Here is a 14,990-nt window from a genome sequence, read left to right on the forward strand (position 1 = left end):
ACCCTAGCCTATGTTTTTGGTACTGTATCACCTTTTATCATACAGTTATACCTATGTTTCCATTGTTCCAGCCCTTTCTATTCCCTAAATTGTCCTTGTGCTTCATGCTTCAGTTGCTTTGTTCATCCGCTTTTCTTGACCTTGAATTCTGTGTCTAGTCAGGTAAGCCAGAGAATGCAGGATGGTGAGGAAGTAGGGACCAGACTTTGGAATCTGGAAGAAGTGGTTGTTGTAGACCTGGAGAGTTTGAACAAAATATGCCCTTTGTGAGTTTGTCAGATTGTGAGAATTAGAAACAAGGCTATGTATCAGTGTCATGTAATCAAAACCAGAGTCAGGTCACCTATACAGAAATAAGGGTAATAACAACTGTTAGCTCACTGAGTAAATACTGAAACCAGAAGAAACTTATACTGGGAGCAGCAGCAAAGCTGTGAAACAGAAAGCCAGAATCAGGAACCAAGAATCTCAGAGGCCTAAAGGAGCAATGATAGTAGAGTGGAGAAAGACTTTCTGTTGAGTACCAAAAGCAGTGTTTGTTAACTAACCATTTGGCTCTCCGCCTAGACCTGAGTGTGCTTTTGTATTTTCTGTTGTGGCAGGAGCCACACCCAGTGTGCACAGTCTGGAACTTATAGGTGGAAACAGGTAATCAGGAGAATTTTGCTCAGATGGAATGTGTGGCCATAAGGAAAACAGTTGCTTTGGCAATTAAATCCTAACATTTTGCTACATTTAACATAGGCTGCTTAAAGTGTTTATTGAAAGAAATATTATATAATATATAACTCACATTTCCTGTTGTGAAGCTCAGAAGAATGTGATTTTACTCTTTCTTTCAAAATTCTATAAAATAAATAAATATATTATCTGCTTTTTCCCCTTTCTGCAGAACATGCCAGATCCCCACAACCTTCCAATAGTGGCTGGTTGGAAAAAATACCCGCTTTTTTTTGGTACTGCTGTATTTGCTTTCGAAGGCATAGGAGTGGTAAGAATTAGTCATTATTTTTAAATATTAAGTTATCTCAAAGACTAACATTGGGAAGCTATGTAAAAATACATATTGATTTTTTCTAATTTCAGTTTTCCTTATTCTGGGAACATGATTTCCAGTTTGGTATGGTAGATTTATATTATAGTTTAGTTCTTCCATGAAGAGTTTAATCTTAAACATATTAACTCCTTCTTTGTTTGTAAAATAAGGAAACTAAACTAGATGATTTTAACATCATATTGTGTGATTTTAAATCTATACAAAATTTGGAGAGTAGTATAATGACTGCCTGTGTAAGTATCACCAGCTTCCAAAATTTAACTCACCAGCTTCCAAAATTTAATTCAATTTGTTTTATCTGTACTCCACATACTTAAGCACATTCCAAACATTTTATAGGCTAGATTATTTGAAGGAAATTGAAATTATTACTATATTGTTATATAAAATTCAAATATAAATTTTTAGCAGTTAATGTTTCCATATGAAATGGACTTATTCACATGAAAAGTCAGAATAGTAATAGCAATACTACTTCCAGAGGTATTCTGAGAACTGTCTAAGATGCTATTGCAAAGCTTTTAAAATAATAGCTGCTGTACTTGAGCACTTAATAAATATTTGCTATTTTTATTATATACTGTCATTCCCTGTACAGCTAAATTATGTTTTGAACATTAACCTAAAAACCTTGATTTTTTTTCAATTAACCTTTTCCTTAAAAGTTATTTTTATTCAATGAAAACCATTTACTATCTTTAATGAAATTGACAGACAATTGATACAAATGGATAGATATAGAACCAGTTACAGGTGTATGCATACATGTGTTAGTATACACACATGTATTTCCTAGCTCTGTCTCCTGATAGGACCTACAAGGAGAGACATCTAGAAGAAACAAGCATGCCCATAACCCAGATCTTTATTTATAAATACACTTTTCCAACAAAAGAACTCAAATTCTTTAGAGACAAATGACTGATTTTAGGGCTGAAGCAAATAAATTCAGGATGAGTCTGGAGTGCCAGAAAGTAAGGAAATGCTTAAAAACAAAAGAATGGAGACACATCAAAAGGACACAGGAGCTATCCTGATAGAATTCAGAATGGCCAAGGTTAAAGCAATATGTCTGACCAAATGCATAACAAGAATATTTGATTATAATTCCATATATTAAACAAATCTGTCCGTCCATGCTAATATGAATAAATGATTAAGCAAATAAATACATGAAGCAGAATCTCAAATGATTTATGTGGAGACTTCTCCCTCTGGAAGGTGTAGTTAATTTCCCATTAATCTTTGGAGTAAGGGCTCGATTTAGAATATAAAAAGAATATGATGAAAGGAGAGAAAAAATAAAAAAACTTTGTAGCAGAGAAGCCCAGCAAAATACCTTAATGAAGTGATCAAAATGAACTTCACCAGGCATAAAAGCATATGATGACAAGAGCACTTCCCCTCTGTGGTATTCTTTAAAACCTATAATCCCAAACTAGTCACAAAGAAAATGTTGGGCAAACTCGAATAGAGAGATACTATGCAAAATAGCTAATCCATACTGCTAAAAAAATTTCTGTATAATGAACAAGAAGGAAAGATTGAGAAACTACCAGAGATTAGAAAAGACATAGGAAGAAAGCTGGCAAAATGCAGTGTTATCCTGGATGGGACTCTGGAAGAGAAGAAGGGCATTAATGGAAAACCTAATACAAATGAAGTTTGGAGTTTAGTTACTAGAAATGCACAAATAATAATAACATAAAAATTGGTTTATAGTTGTAGCACGTGTGACATGGTAAGTAATATGTTCACAGTGGGGGAAACTTCTTGAGGGATATGTGAGAACATTTTTGTAAATCTAAAATTATTCCAAAATAAAAAAATTATTTAAGAAATGGCAGGTTTGCCTGCCAAGGACTAATTTTTAAATATTTAAAAAAAAACATTTTAATGTTTATTGTAGAAAATATAGGACAAGGTAAAATCCTTTAATAATTATATGCATTATTTTAAAGAAAGATTTTGTATATAAACTATAAAAAGACCAATTTGAGACCCTGTTATTTTCAAACATACTTGAATCATATTCTCTTTAAAATATTTATATTTTTTATTTTAGGTCCTTCCACTGGAAAACCAAATGAAAGACTCAAAACGCTTCCCTCAAGCTCTGAATATTGGCATGGGGATCATTACAACTTTGTATGTGACTTTGGCTACTTTAGGATATATGTGCTTTCGTGATGAAATCAAAGGCAGCATAACTTTGAATCTTCCCCAGGATGTATGGTAGGTGGATATGAGTTCATCCTAGTTTTTATGTTTTATAGATAGAGCTTACTGCCTTCAATGGTAAAGGTATGTTAGATTTATGATTTAATCATTTAAAACATTCACTGTGATTTATTTATTTGGGTAACCTGGATTTTTTCATAAGTCTCTGAGGAGATCATCTATGAATTTGTGGATCTCTGTGGGATTTAAAAAAAAAGAATTTAAAAAAATTGTGTTTCAAACATGAGTCATGTGTAAAAGCAAAATACGAATTATTATAGTATGGACACACTGTAATAGAAAAATACTTATTCTTGCTGCCAAAAAAGCAAAGACATTGGGTTTTTGATAAAATAACATCTCATCATTTATGGTCCTTAGTATTCTACTGGTCAGCTTTATATTATATGTACTTCAAATTGATTCAGAATCCATTTGGGACTCATTACTAATAATGAAATGATGCATCTTAGTGTTTTAATATTATAATCATAGTCTTGTAAATGAAGAAATCAATATATGTGATTTTTCCTAGAGTTTTTTGGTGTTTGGAAATTTTAACAAAGTATTAGCAGTGATAATGATATAGACTTAATTTCTTATTTACAAAATGGATAATGCCTTAGTTTTGATCAATGAAAAGAATAAATGCTAAGTTGCTGTTTTACTAAATGTCACACTGCTCCTTCAGCTACTTGGCTGGATGTCAGTGAAACTTTATCTTTTGGGGTACTTGGGGTTGAACTCAGGGTCATTCAAGTGCTAAGCCACATTTCCAGCCCTGTTTTGTATTTAATTTAGAGACAGGGTCTCACTGAATTGCTTAGGGCCTCACTATACAATTGCTGAGGCTTGCTTTGAACTCATGTTCCTCCTGCCTCAGCCATTCGAGCCACTGGGATTATAGGCATAGGCGTGCGCCACCGTGCCTGGCAGGAAGTCTGTGAAACTTTAAATATCTCACCAGTGTAGAGAAAATCAGCAACAGCAGAAATTGTGTTTTCTGAATGGCTTCCTGATGAGAGTTTGTCTGTTATTTAATTATCATTTGCATTCAGGGAATTTTTTGATTAAATATTTTGTTAGGACAAATGCACATAGGAAGCCATTCAAGTTAGAGGAATGTAAGTAGGATAGTTTCCAGGTGTCGGGGGCACACATTCAGTGTGTTTATCTTATTTTTTTAACCTTAATTTTACCTTAGTGACATTTTGTTAATGTTTCAAAGTGGAAACATGTTTCAAATGTTGTAAATGTATTTCAGGATGCAGTCATGATTGCAAAGAAGCTATATATATATTTAATTTACCCATGTTATAGTTAATTACATACTTTTGTTTCCTTCAAATATATATTTTTCTTTTTCATATATAAGGACTAGAAGCTTAAACAACTTAATTGAAAAGAATGAAGGCTAAAAATTATGATAGTATAGTTCATATTTTGAATATTGTAAAATATCTAGAAAATATATATTTTTTCCAGTTATAAGCCAGTAACATTTAGACTAAATCTTAAAAATAATAATTTAAAATTGGACAGGTATATTTTATTATTTATATATATATTTTTTCTTTTTTTTTTTAAGAGAGAGGGAGAGAGAGAGAGAGACAAAATTTTAATATTTATTTATTTTTTTTAGTTATCGGCGTACACAACATCTTTGTATGTGGTGCTGAGGATCGAACCCGGGCCGCACGCATGCCAGGCGAGCGCGCTACCGCTTGAGCCACATCCCCAGCCCCTATATTTTTTAACTTTCTGTTTGATACATAATATTTGTACATGGTTATTAGACAGAATGCAGTGTTTTATAGATACATAATATTTGTACATGGTTATTAGACAGAATGCAGTGTTTTCATTCAGATATACATTGGATAGTAATCAACCATCATCTCAAATTTTTATCTTTTCCTCATGGTGAATATACTCAAATTTCTTCCTCCAAGTATTTTGAGAAGAGAGCATGCATTTAAAAAAAATTTTCCTGTAGTTTTATTGAGGTAAAATTTAAGTACAATAAAATGCACATATTTCAAATATGCAATTTGATCAGTTTTGATATGTATTGTAACCAATACAATCAATATAAAAAGCATTTCCACTACTTTTTAAAAAATTGGAAATCATGCAGACTGTGTTTCCTGTATGAACACTTATGAATGTCTTAGAGGTCAAGGAAGAATGTATAATAAAAGTAAATAAAAATGCTTTGAATTAAGTGATGATAAAAGCTTAAGATATCAGAATCTTTAGGATCAAACAGTTCTCAGATGAACATTTATAACTTAAAGTACTTGTATCAGAAAGAAGCTAGAATAACAATCAAATTATTTTCAAATTATGTACCAGGAAGGAAAAAATAAGAACAGTAGCAAAAATATATGAAATAGAGAAGAAATAATACAGCTAAAATTTGATAAACATCCAACAATTCTAATCAAGAGAAAAGCAAGAACACAAAAATTAATATTAATAAAAAGGGAGATATCAAGATAACTCTACAAATGCTAAAAAATATATTAAAGTAATATTATAGTTGATGCCAACGTATGTGATAGTTTACATAACATGGTCTATATTAGAGAAAGATATGTGTGCTGCCGAGAAGAAAGTGTATTCAGTCATTTATTAATGAAATAGTTTATATATGTCAAGTCTAAATTATCAATTGTATTTTTTTTACTTCTGTAGCTTCTTTATTTAGTGTTTGTTTGGAGGATCTATCCAGTGGCAACAGAGGCATGTTAAAATGACCCAGTATTATTGTGTTGTTGTCTGTTTGGTTCTTGAAATTGAGATGAGTTTGTCTGATGTATGTAGACACTCCCTTGTTTGGGGCATAAATATTTATGATTGTTATGTCTTGTTGATGGATAATTTCCTTAAGCAGTATGAAATGTCCTTCATTGTCCATTCTGATGAATTTTGGCTTGAAGTTCATTTTATTCTTTATGAGGATAGAAACCTCTGCTTGTTTACATGATCCATGTGAGTGAGAAATCATCCATTATTGTTAATTATATTCACCTTGCTGTGCCATCACATCTATGATTAAGATCATGTAATTTCTGGTTTTGCCTGATTTACTTCATTTAACATAGTGTCCTCCAGGTCTGTATGTGTTGTCACAAATGATAGGATGTCATACTTTTTATGGCTGGATTTTATTTCATTGCATATATATATACACCACATTTTCCTATTCATTTGTTCGTTGGTGAACATTTAGGTTGATTCCATATCCTGGATATTGTGAATAGTGCTGCAATAAAGTGTCTTTTCATCATGTGATTTCATTTTCTTTGGTGATATAGCCAGCAGTGGGATTTCTGGTTGGTATGATAGGTATAATTTTAGTTTTGGGGAAACCTCAGTACTTTTCTCCATAGTGACTGTACTAATTTACATTTCCATCAACAGTGTATAAAGTCTCTCTTCCTCTAAATCCTTCCCAGCATTTGTTATTTTTTTAATCTTTTTGAGAGGAGCCATTCTCATGTTGGATAAGGTGAGATACCTCATTGTGGTTTTTCTTCTCATTGAACATTTTTTCATTTATATGTTGGACATTTGTATGTCTTCTTTTGAGAAATGTGAGAGGGAGTTTTAATGTTGAATATAAAACAGGTAGAAGCAATCTCAAAATTGTTCTCTACTCTTATTCCGCAAAGCATTTAAGGAAAATTTTATGGGAGAAGGGACAGAAGAGGAAATATGCACACATTCAAAATAATATGTTCCTTATCCCAAGACAAGTAAGAATATGGTGAAGGAAAAACGGACAGGAATAAGAGGGAGATCTTTTGGAATTCACAGCTCAATCTTGGGGATGACACTGTCCATGTAGTAGCTCCAATTAATCTTTCTCCGTTCCCACAGCTATTTCTTACCCCCTAATTGTTATGGCTCTCTGGTTAGAATGGAACTCATTTGATTAAAAGGGGGGTTAATAAATTGATCATAGTTTCTACTCAAGAAAGTCTAGCAATTCACCTGCTACTGTAAACCCAGTAGCTTGGGAGGCAGAGGTAGGAGGATCACAAGTTCAAAAGCAACTTAGGGAGACCCTATCTCAAAATCACTTATAAAAAGGGCTGAGGATGTGCCTCAGTGGCTGAGCACCCCTGGGTTCAATCCCTGGTACCAAACATAAAATAAATCTTTTGCCAGACAAAAGAAATTTACTAAAATTTTTATCAAAATATGCATACTGAGTTTGATAGGAGGCTATCTATAATGTAGAAATTCAGAGATCACACATTTTATACACATACCAAAATATACTATAGTGATACACTTATAAATATGTACAATTATTAGGTATCTATTGAAAAATAATTTTTAAAAGAAATCTAAGAATATTAATGAAACAATATTTCTATGCTATTTTGAAGTACTGAGTTTCAAAGAGATAAAATTTTTTCGACAAAAGAATATCCCATGAACTCTGTTTCCATTATTATCATAATTTTAACACAGGCAGTGTAATTTAGAAAACTTTGCATGTTGAAACTATTTAGACCCCTCCTATTTCTGCTGCGAATAACATCATACCAAGATTTTTAAGCAAGATAAACTATGATTAAGAATTCACTGAAGTTTCTCTTCTAAATACAGATTGCTGAGTCATGTCTCAAGATTTCAGAGACAACAAATATGCTTAATTTATAAAAAGAAAGTTGAAAAACATCAGCTCTTGATGGGGCTGAGCGTACCCTCAGAACACTGGCTTAGCCCTTAGCCCACAGTGAAGTCTTCCCAATAGTAGATAGCCAACCTTTGCATGCCACGTCCAAACTTTCCAGGCTTGTCAAAGTTCAAATATCATCTAGAAATCTAATTAGTGGAGATCAGTTGACTTTTTACAAACAATATTTTTGGTTAGTGGGTTCTAGTCCAAGTTCGTTTGTTGTTTTTCTGAATTTCTTGTTTATCTTATCAAAATAAAAAGGAGGTAAGCTAGATTCATATTAAGACTAAATTTTTGACTTTTCTCAACAGGTTATATCAGTCAGTGAAAATTCTGTATTCCTTTGGCATCTTTGTGACATATTCAATTCAGTTCTATGTTCCAGCAGAAATCATTATCCCTGGAGTCACATCCAAATTTCATGCTAAATGGAAGCAAATTTGTGAATTTGGGATAAGATCCTTCTTGGTTAGTATTACTTGTAAGTATCACTGCATACTTATATTAAAATAATTTTTATTGTTGAATTTCTTAAAATTATATTATCACAAATAAACTATTATAACAGGAAGCATAACAACACTGGACTAGCCTGGGATTGCTAAAATGGTCATATTACTGGTATTCCAAGGAACAAGCAGTTCTGGGAATTCTGTTTTGGCCCATTTAGGGTTAGAGGATATAGACCTAGAACTTCAGAGGATATAGACCTAGAACTTCTGGTCAACTCCATAAATCACACTGAGCAGTGTGGATGGAGCTTGTGCCTATATTTAAAGAATTGATTATATTATATTTTGTTTGAAAGAGAAAAATAAAACTGGAAAGAATAGATAAAATTTATTAAAGTAATAATATAAAAGACTTACATCAATTTATAAGGGAAATCATATTGCTAAATAAAGTTGATGAGCCCATTTTCTGGTGGTTCATGAGACATCCAGCAGGAAAAATTTATTTTAAAAAATTAAATGTGCTTTTATTGACATTTTGACAATTGGACTAAATAAAAAGAAAAAAATTTAATTCCTAGGTCCTTGATACACTTTGAGTTGAGTTTTGTATATGGTGAAAGAGAGGGGTTTAATTTCATTTTGTTGCATATGAATTTCCAGTTTTCCCAGCACCATTTGTTGAAGATGCTATCTTTTCTCCAATGAATGTTTTTGGCACCTTTGTCTAATATAAGATAATTATAACTTTGTGGGTTAGTCTTTGTTTTCTCTATTCTGTACCATTGGTCTACCAGTTTGTTTTGGTGCCAATACCATGCTGTTTTTGTTACTTTTGCTCTGTAGTATAGTTTTTAAAGGTCTGATATAGTGATGCCACCTGTTTCACTCTTCCGCTAAGGATTGCTTTAGCTATTCTGGGTCTCTTATTTTTTCAGGTGAATTTCATGATTCCTTTTTGTGTTTCTATGAGGAATGCCGTTGGGATTTTGATCAGAATTGCATTACATCTGTTTGGTGCTTTTGGTAGTATGGTCATTTTGATAATATTAATTCTGCCTATCCAAGAGCAAGATATATCTTTCCATCTTCTAAGGTCTTCTTTGATTTCTTTCTTTAGGGTTCTGTAGACATATTAATAGAGGCCAGAATTTTTAATATCTTTATCCATTTCTGCACCTGGGCAGAATAAGTTTATTTGCTTAGTAGATCTATTTATGATAGTTGTCTGTAGATGACACAGGCCAATGTATTTATAATAATCCCATAGTGAATATTTTTAATAACTAAACTATTCTTATTTTAAACATTTCTTAGTTTTATTGTATTTGCCCATTTGAGTTTTTGTATTATGGATTTGTCTAAAGTTTATGTACTACTTTGTCTACTCGTATCATTACTAAATGACATTTTTCAAGTCATTTTCAGTAGCAAATATATATTGGTTATATAAGATTTTAAATATGGCTTTAACTCATTGAAATTATACTACTTCTGTAATATGAATTGTAATGCAGTCTGCTGTCATATATAACAAATTAGAATCAAAAATTAAAACAACAACAACAAAAAGAAATTATACTACTACTTGATTTTAAAATGTTTGGTAGAAATTTAATATATAAATAATAACATAGTATTTTTCCACATGGTTTCTCACAGCAGTATTTCACTTCAACCATATGTAGGGAAATAGATATATCACAGAAAATTTAATAAAAGACAAAGAAGCTAGAAAGAAGAAAAGCAAAAGGAAATGAACTTAGAGAAATAACAAAGAATTAGAGACAAGTCTCTAATTCTTTGTTATTTGAAGACAAGTAAAGGAGAGTCAACACTGGCATAATTGGCCCCAAAGAAAAAACTTTGGTGATATGTTTGTCATTGTTGACAGTGATGATGGTGTTGCCACAGCATGCATGGAGCAAATTCGGCTGTTATTTCTGCTAGCAACTCCAAACTCTCAACAAATCACAATTTAAATATAATATGAAGAAGGACTATGATTTTTGATGTTTATAATCATTTCTGTTGACACCTTTTGATAAGATCAAGATAAGATCAAGAAAGCACCAGGCTACAAATTATAAACTTGAAAATGGCTTGGAAGAAAATTCTTCTGACAATAGTGAAGCATGCAATTAGGAGAAATGAGTTTTGGTGTTTTACAATACAGTAGGGTGACTGTAATTTGCAACAACCTATTATATATTTTATGACAGAAAAGATAAACTGAAATGCTCTCTAATCAAAGAAATGATAAGAAAATGGAAATGCTAATTTTTCTTATTTTTCTTCCTGTTTTGCAGTACTAGGTATTGAACCCATGGATTCTTTACACTAATCCACATCCCCAGCCTTTTCTTTATTTTTTATTTTGAGATAGGGTCTTGCTAAATTGCCCAGGTTGGCCTCAAACTTGTAATTCTCCTGCCTTCACCCCCACCCCGCCCCCTGTAATTATAGGCATGTGCCACCCTGCCTAGTTTAATTATCCTGATTTGACTATTATATATTGTGTACATGTATCAAATTACCACACTATATCCCATAAATATATACAATTAAAGACTGAGCTAAACTCAGTTTATTTAAAAGTCATTTTAGTTTGAAGTAATGTAACAGAAAAGTTGTAAAAGAAGGTAGAATTCCTATAAATCTTTTTCATAGCTTCCTCTCATGTTCTTATGTTATGTCACTATGATACAATTATTAAAATCCAGGAAATTAACATGGTATAATGCTACTAACCAATATATAGACTTTATTCTAGTTTTCCCAATTAATATTCTCTTCTGGTCTGGGAATCAATCCAAGGTTCAACTTGAATTTAGTTATTATGTCTTATTAGTCTCTTCTAATCTTGATAGTCCTTGTCTTTGTCTTTCTATTTTTGATTTTGTCTCTTTGTCTTTGAACTTGACACTTTTGAAGTGCCAGTAATTTTGTAGCATTTCGTCCAGTTTAGATTTTCCTGATGCTTGCTTATGAGTAAAATCAAGCATTTAAAAAAGAATTAAAGGAGTGATGCTCTGCACTTCTCAGTACATCGCTTCATGGTTTTAGTATGTCTCACTGGTGATATCAACTTTGTTCACTTGGCTAACATGGTCTCTGACCTAGATCTCCATTTTAAAGACACTATTTTTCCTTTTATAATTAGTATGTTGTAGAGAGGTATTGTGAGACTCTGTAAATATCCTGATCTCCACTTGTAACATCCTTGAGTGAGTTTTCCTGTTCAATGATTATGTTGGTATTTGGTTAAAGTGATTTTCTACTTCCATCACTCTTTCCATTTTGATTAATTGGACTATTACTGTAAGGACTAGGTGTCTCTTCTCTCCCATTTATTTATATCATATCACCCCCTGTTTTGTGCATTGTAGAATGATCTGTATGACAGGCAGAATAATTCAAATACTTTGGAAATAAACTATCCAAACTTCCCCAGAGAAAAAAATTAATTTGGAAATAAACTATCCAAACTTCCCTAGAGCAAAAAAATTAAACATTATTTATATAGAAAACTGTTGACAAGTTAAAGTTCAAGAAGTATCACTCTACTGTTTTGATTTCTTTTTCCTTTTTTTTAATCTGCTCAGAACAAACAATAGCAGAGTTTTCCAAAGCAATAGTTTAGTAGTCTGACTTCCATTGGCTATTTTTACTATATTGAAAAGTATTTAGTATTCAGTAAGAATTCATACTGTATTTAGTACTCATGTAAGTACTAGATATTTAAACTAGATAAATATGTATTTTTATTTTCAGGTGCTGGAGCAATTCTTATTCCTCGTTTAGACATCGTAATTTCCTTTGTTGGAGCTGTGAGCAGCAGCACATTGGCCCTGATTCTACCACCTTTGGTTGAAATTCTTACATTTTCTAAGGAACATTACAATATATGGATGATCCTGAAAAATATTTCTATAGCATTCACTGGAGTTGTTGGCTTCTTATTAGGTACATATGTAACTGTTGAAGAAATTATTTATCCAACTGCCAGAGATGTAGCTGGTACTCCACAAAATCCCTCTCTGAATTTGAATTCATCATGCTTAGCATCTGGTTTGAAATAATAGAAGCAGAGTTCAGATTCTTATACTTTTGTCTCAGTTTTGAAAGCAATTAAAATAAGAACAGTAAAATACACATCACTATATACTCAAAAATAGATCGTCCTCTCCCCATTTTTGGCACAGTGTTAATATTTTGGCAGAAAACTACAATACTTTACCAGTAATGGTGAACTATGACATGCTTTAAATAATATAATAATGTTTAAATTACTTTGGACAATTGAAAAAATTAAAATATAAAAAAATTAAAGAATAAAAATATTTCTAAATTATTTATAATTTCTGTAAGAAACACTTTAATCAAGATTTCTCTCTTACCCCCATGCTACCTTTTTGCCACCAAGTTGAGGAGATATAGGACTTCAACAGTTTGGGAATTAAATCAGGACATACATAACAAAAGTCTCTCTCTAGACCATCCCAGTGAATATCAGAGTAAGCTTTTTGTATAACGTAAGAAAATCTGGATTGTTTTTATTAGGTATTTAGCCAAATGCTTACTTATGCTTAGCCCATCCATTGGAAAATACACTTCCCATGATATAAACATCAGAAAATCCCTCAAACAGAATTATTTTTACACTGTACTGTATAGTAGGTGATCTTCATATCAGTCAGGAGGTACTTAGCAAGATTCTGATTTAGTGTTTCAGTCAGATTTGGAAGGGACTTTAAAGGTTACCCAGTACAACTCCTTGTAAGTTGTAAGTGAAGACTCAGAAAAGTTAAGCAATTTGGTCAAGGCCGCTTGGGCTTGAGAAAAAGAGAACCTGATTTCTTGACTACCAGGCCAGGGATTTTATTTTTCACATCACATCCAAGAATAAATTATCTTCAGTTTAATTTTATTGTTGAGTCTATTTAATTATATTTTTATATTTTGAAAGTGTGTATATGATCTTTGAATAGTATACATCACCTGAACAGAAAACCAGGAAACTAAGAACCAAGCACTGTGGCTTCATACCTCAGCAAGGGAAAGAAGAAATTGTTTTTTAATACAGAATTGAGACCATTGCTGCTATGACATGGTGGGCTAGAATGGGCCGTGCTGCAGTGTTTGTGGCTGGAGCTCTCCTTATGTTCCTTCTCTTCCCTCAGTTTCATAGGCAACTATCATCCTTAATAGCAGAAAATAGATACTGACGAAATATAGGACTTGTGGATTTTTTCAGCCTTATGGCTTTCCTTCTTCCAGTCTTTCATTGATCTGAATGGGCAGAATAAAAGAACCATAAAATGCATGGATAGGGGGCTGGGGCTGAGGAGCGCTCACCTAGCATGTGTGAGGCGCTGGGTTCGATCCTCAGCACCACATAAAAATAAATAAATAAATAAAGAAGTATTGTGTCCAACTATAAAAACTAAAAAAATATTTTTAAAAAATGCATGGATAGGAAAAATTCAAACAATAATAATCTGTTAACTAAATATTGAGACAGTCCAGGTATCTTCCGGAGAAATACCTTCTATTCTTCCAAATTCTTCAAGCACACTTAATAACCAGAACAAATAATCTCATTTGATGGGGAAGATGAAAATTATTAAGTTTAAAGCATAAGGAGAAGAATTTCTTCTGACTTAAAAAAATTCAAATTTTAAAACATGGAACATTTTAATTGGCTTGGTGGTAGTCTAATGGATAATGCTGCAAGATGCCATTAAACTCACTGTAGAGAATATATTCTCTATTTTTGTATATAAATGTTTACATAGGTATTTTTTGCTTATGTCATTCACTGATCATCAATATGATCCTAAAAATATATCAGATGCTTTATTTTGCTACAGATTCATAAGAATCAAAACTTCTTAAAAACATTTACATTAAGTATTGCCAATAATAGTTTTTGTAATACTTTTGTATTAAATATGTTACATTGAGTCTTTATTCATACTAAGAGAATATGGAAAAGGAAAAGTAATCTTCATTGAAACTAATGTTATATAATCTTGAATCTAAAAATAAATTAGATGTTTTAAAAATTTATAAGTTGTAAAATGGTTAAAAAACCATTGCTTAATGGAAAATAGCATTAGTTTTTTGTCAGCTGTCTTCACAATGTATTTATACTCTGTGTGAAATTTTATTTTTGTACTTTCACCTATTTATTTCCTTATGGAATTAATAAAATATAATGAAATGTTGACTAGTTGATCATAAAAATAAATTTTACATTTAGCATCAACACATCTTGAGCATATTGTCAACTGGGCTTTCATATGCAGTGATAATACTGACTCAACATCCAATTTGAAAGTCACTAAATTATCAAGATTCTACAAGAAAAAGTTGAAATTTAGAAAGGAAGAAGGGCTAAAGGGGGAGAAAATGGTTTTAATTTTTAAGATACACTAAATGCAGTGTTTCAGTGCACTCTTATTTAAGCGTATTTGATAATAATATTACTACATAATCATTACAGATTTTATGCCAGTTTTTTTTGAAAGTGGGGTACAAGCATTATGTGAAGTTTTTTTTT

At 31.9% G+C, this 14,990-nt stretch overlaps 1 protein-coding gene across 1 annotated transcript in view; it reads left to right on the forward strand.

Annotated features, from left to right (window-relative positions):
* Slc36a4 (solute carrier family 36 member 4) overlaps positions 1 to 14,275 on the forward strand; it is a 42,860-nt gene extending 28,585 nt beyond the window's left edge. Inside the window, exons 8-11 of the mRNA XM_076843879.2 lie at positions 893 to 991; positions 3,123 to 3,292; positions 8,285 to 8,454; positions 12,200 to 14,275. Of these exons, the coding sequence (XP_076699994.2) occupies positions 893 to 991; positions 3,123 to 3,292; positions 8,285 to 8,454; positions 12,200 to 12,507 (747 nt within the window). The 3' untranslated portion in view covers positions 12,508 to 14,275. The remainder of the gene's footprint in view (positions 1 to 892; positions 992 to 3,122; positions 3,293 to 8,284; positions 8,455 to 12,199) is intronic.
* The last annotated feature ends 715 nt before the right edge of the window (positions 14,276 to 14,990 follow it).

The sequence above is a fragment of the Callospermophilus lateralis genome, chromosome 2, assembly GCF_048772815.1.
Source record: "Callospermophilus lateralis isolate mCalLat2 chromosome 2, mCalLat2.hap1, whole genome shotgun sequence".
Lineage (NCBI taxonomy): Eukaryota > Metazoa > Chordata > Mammalia > Rodentia > Sciuridae > Callospermophilus > Callospermophilus lateralis.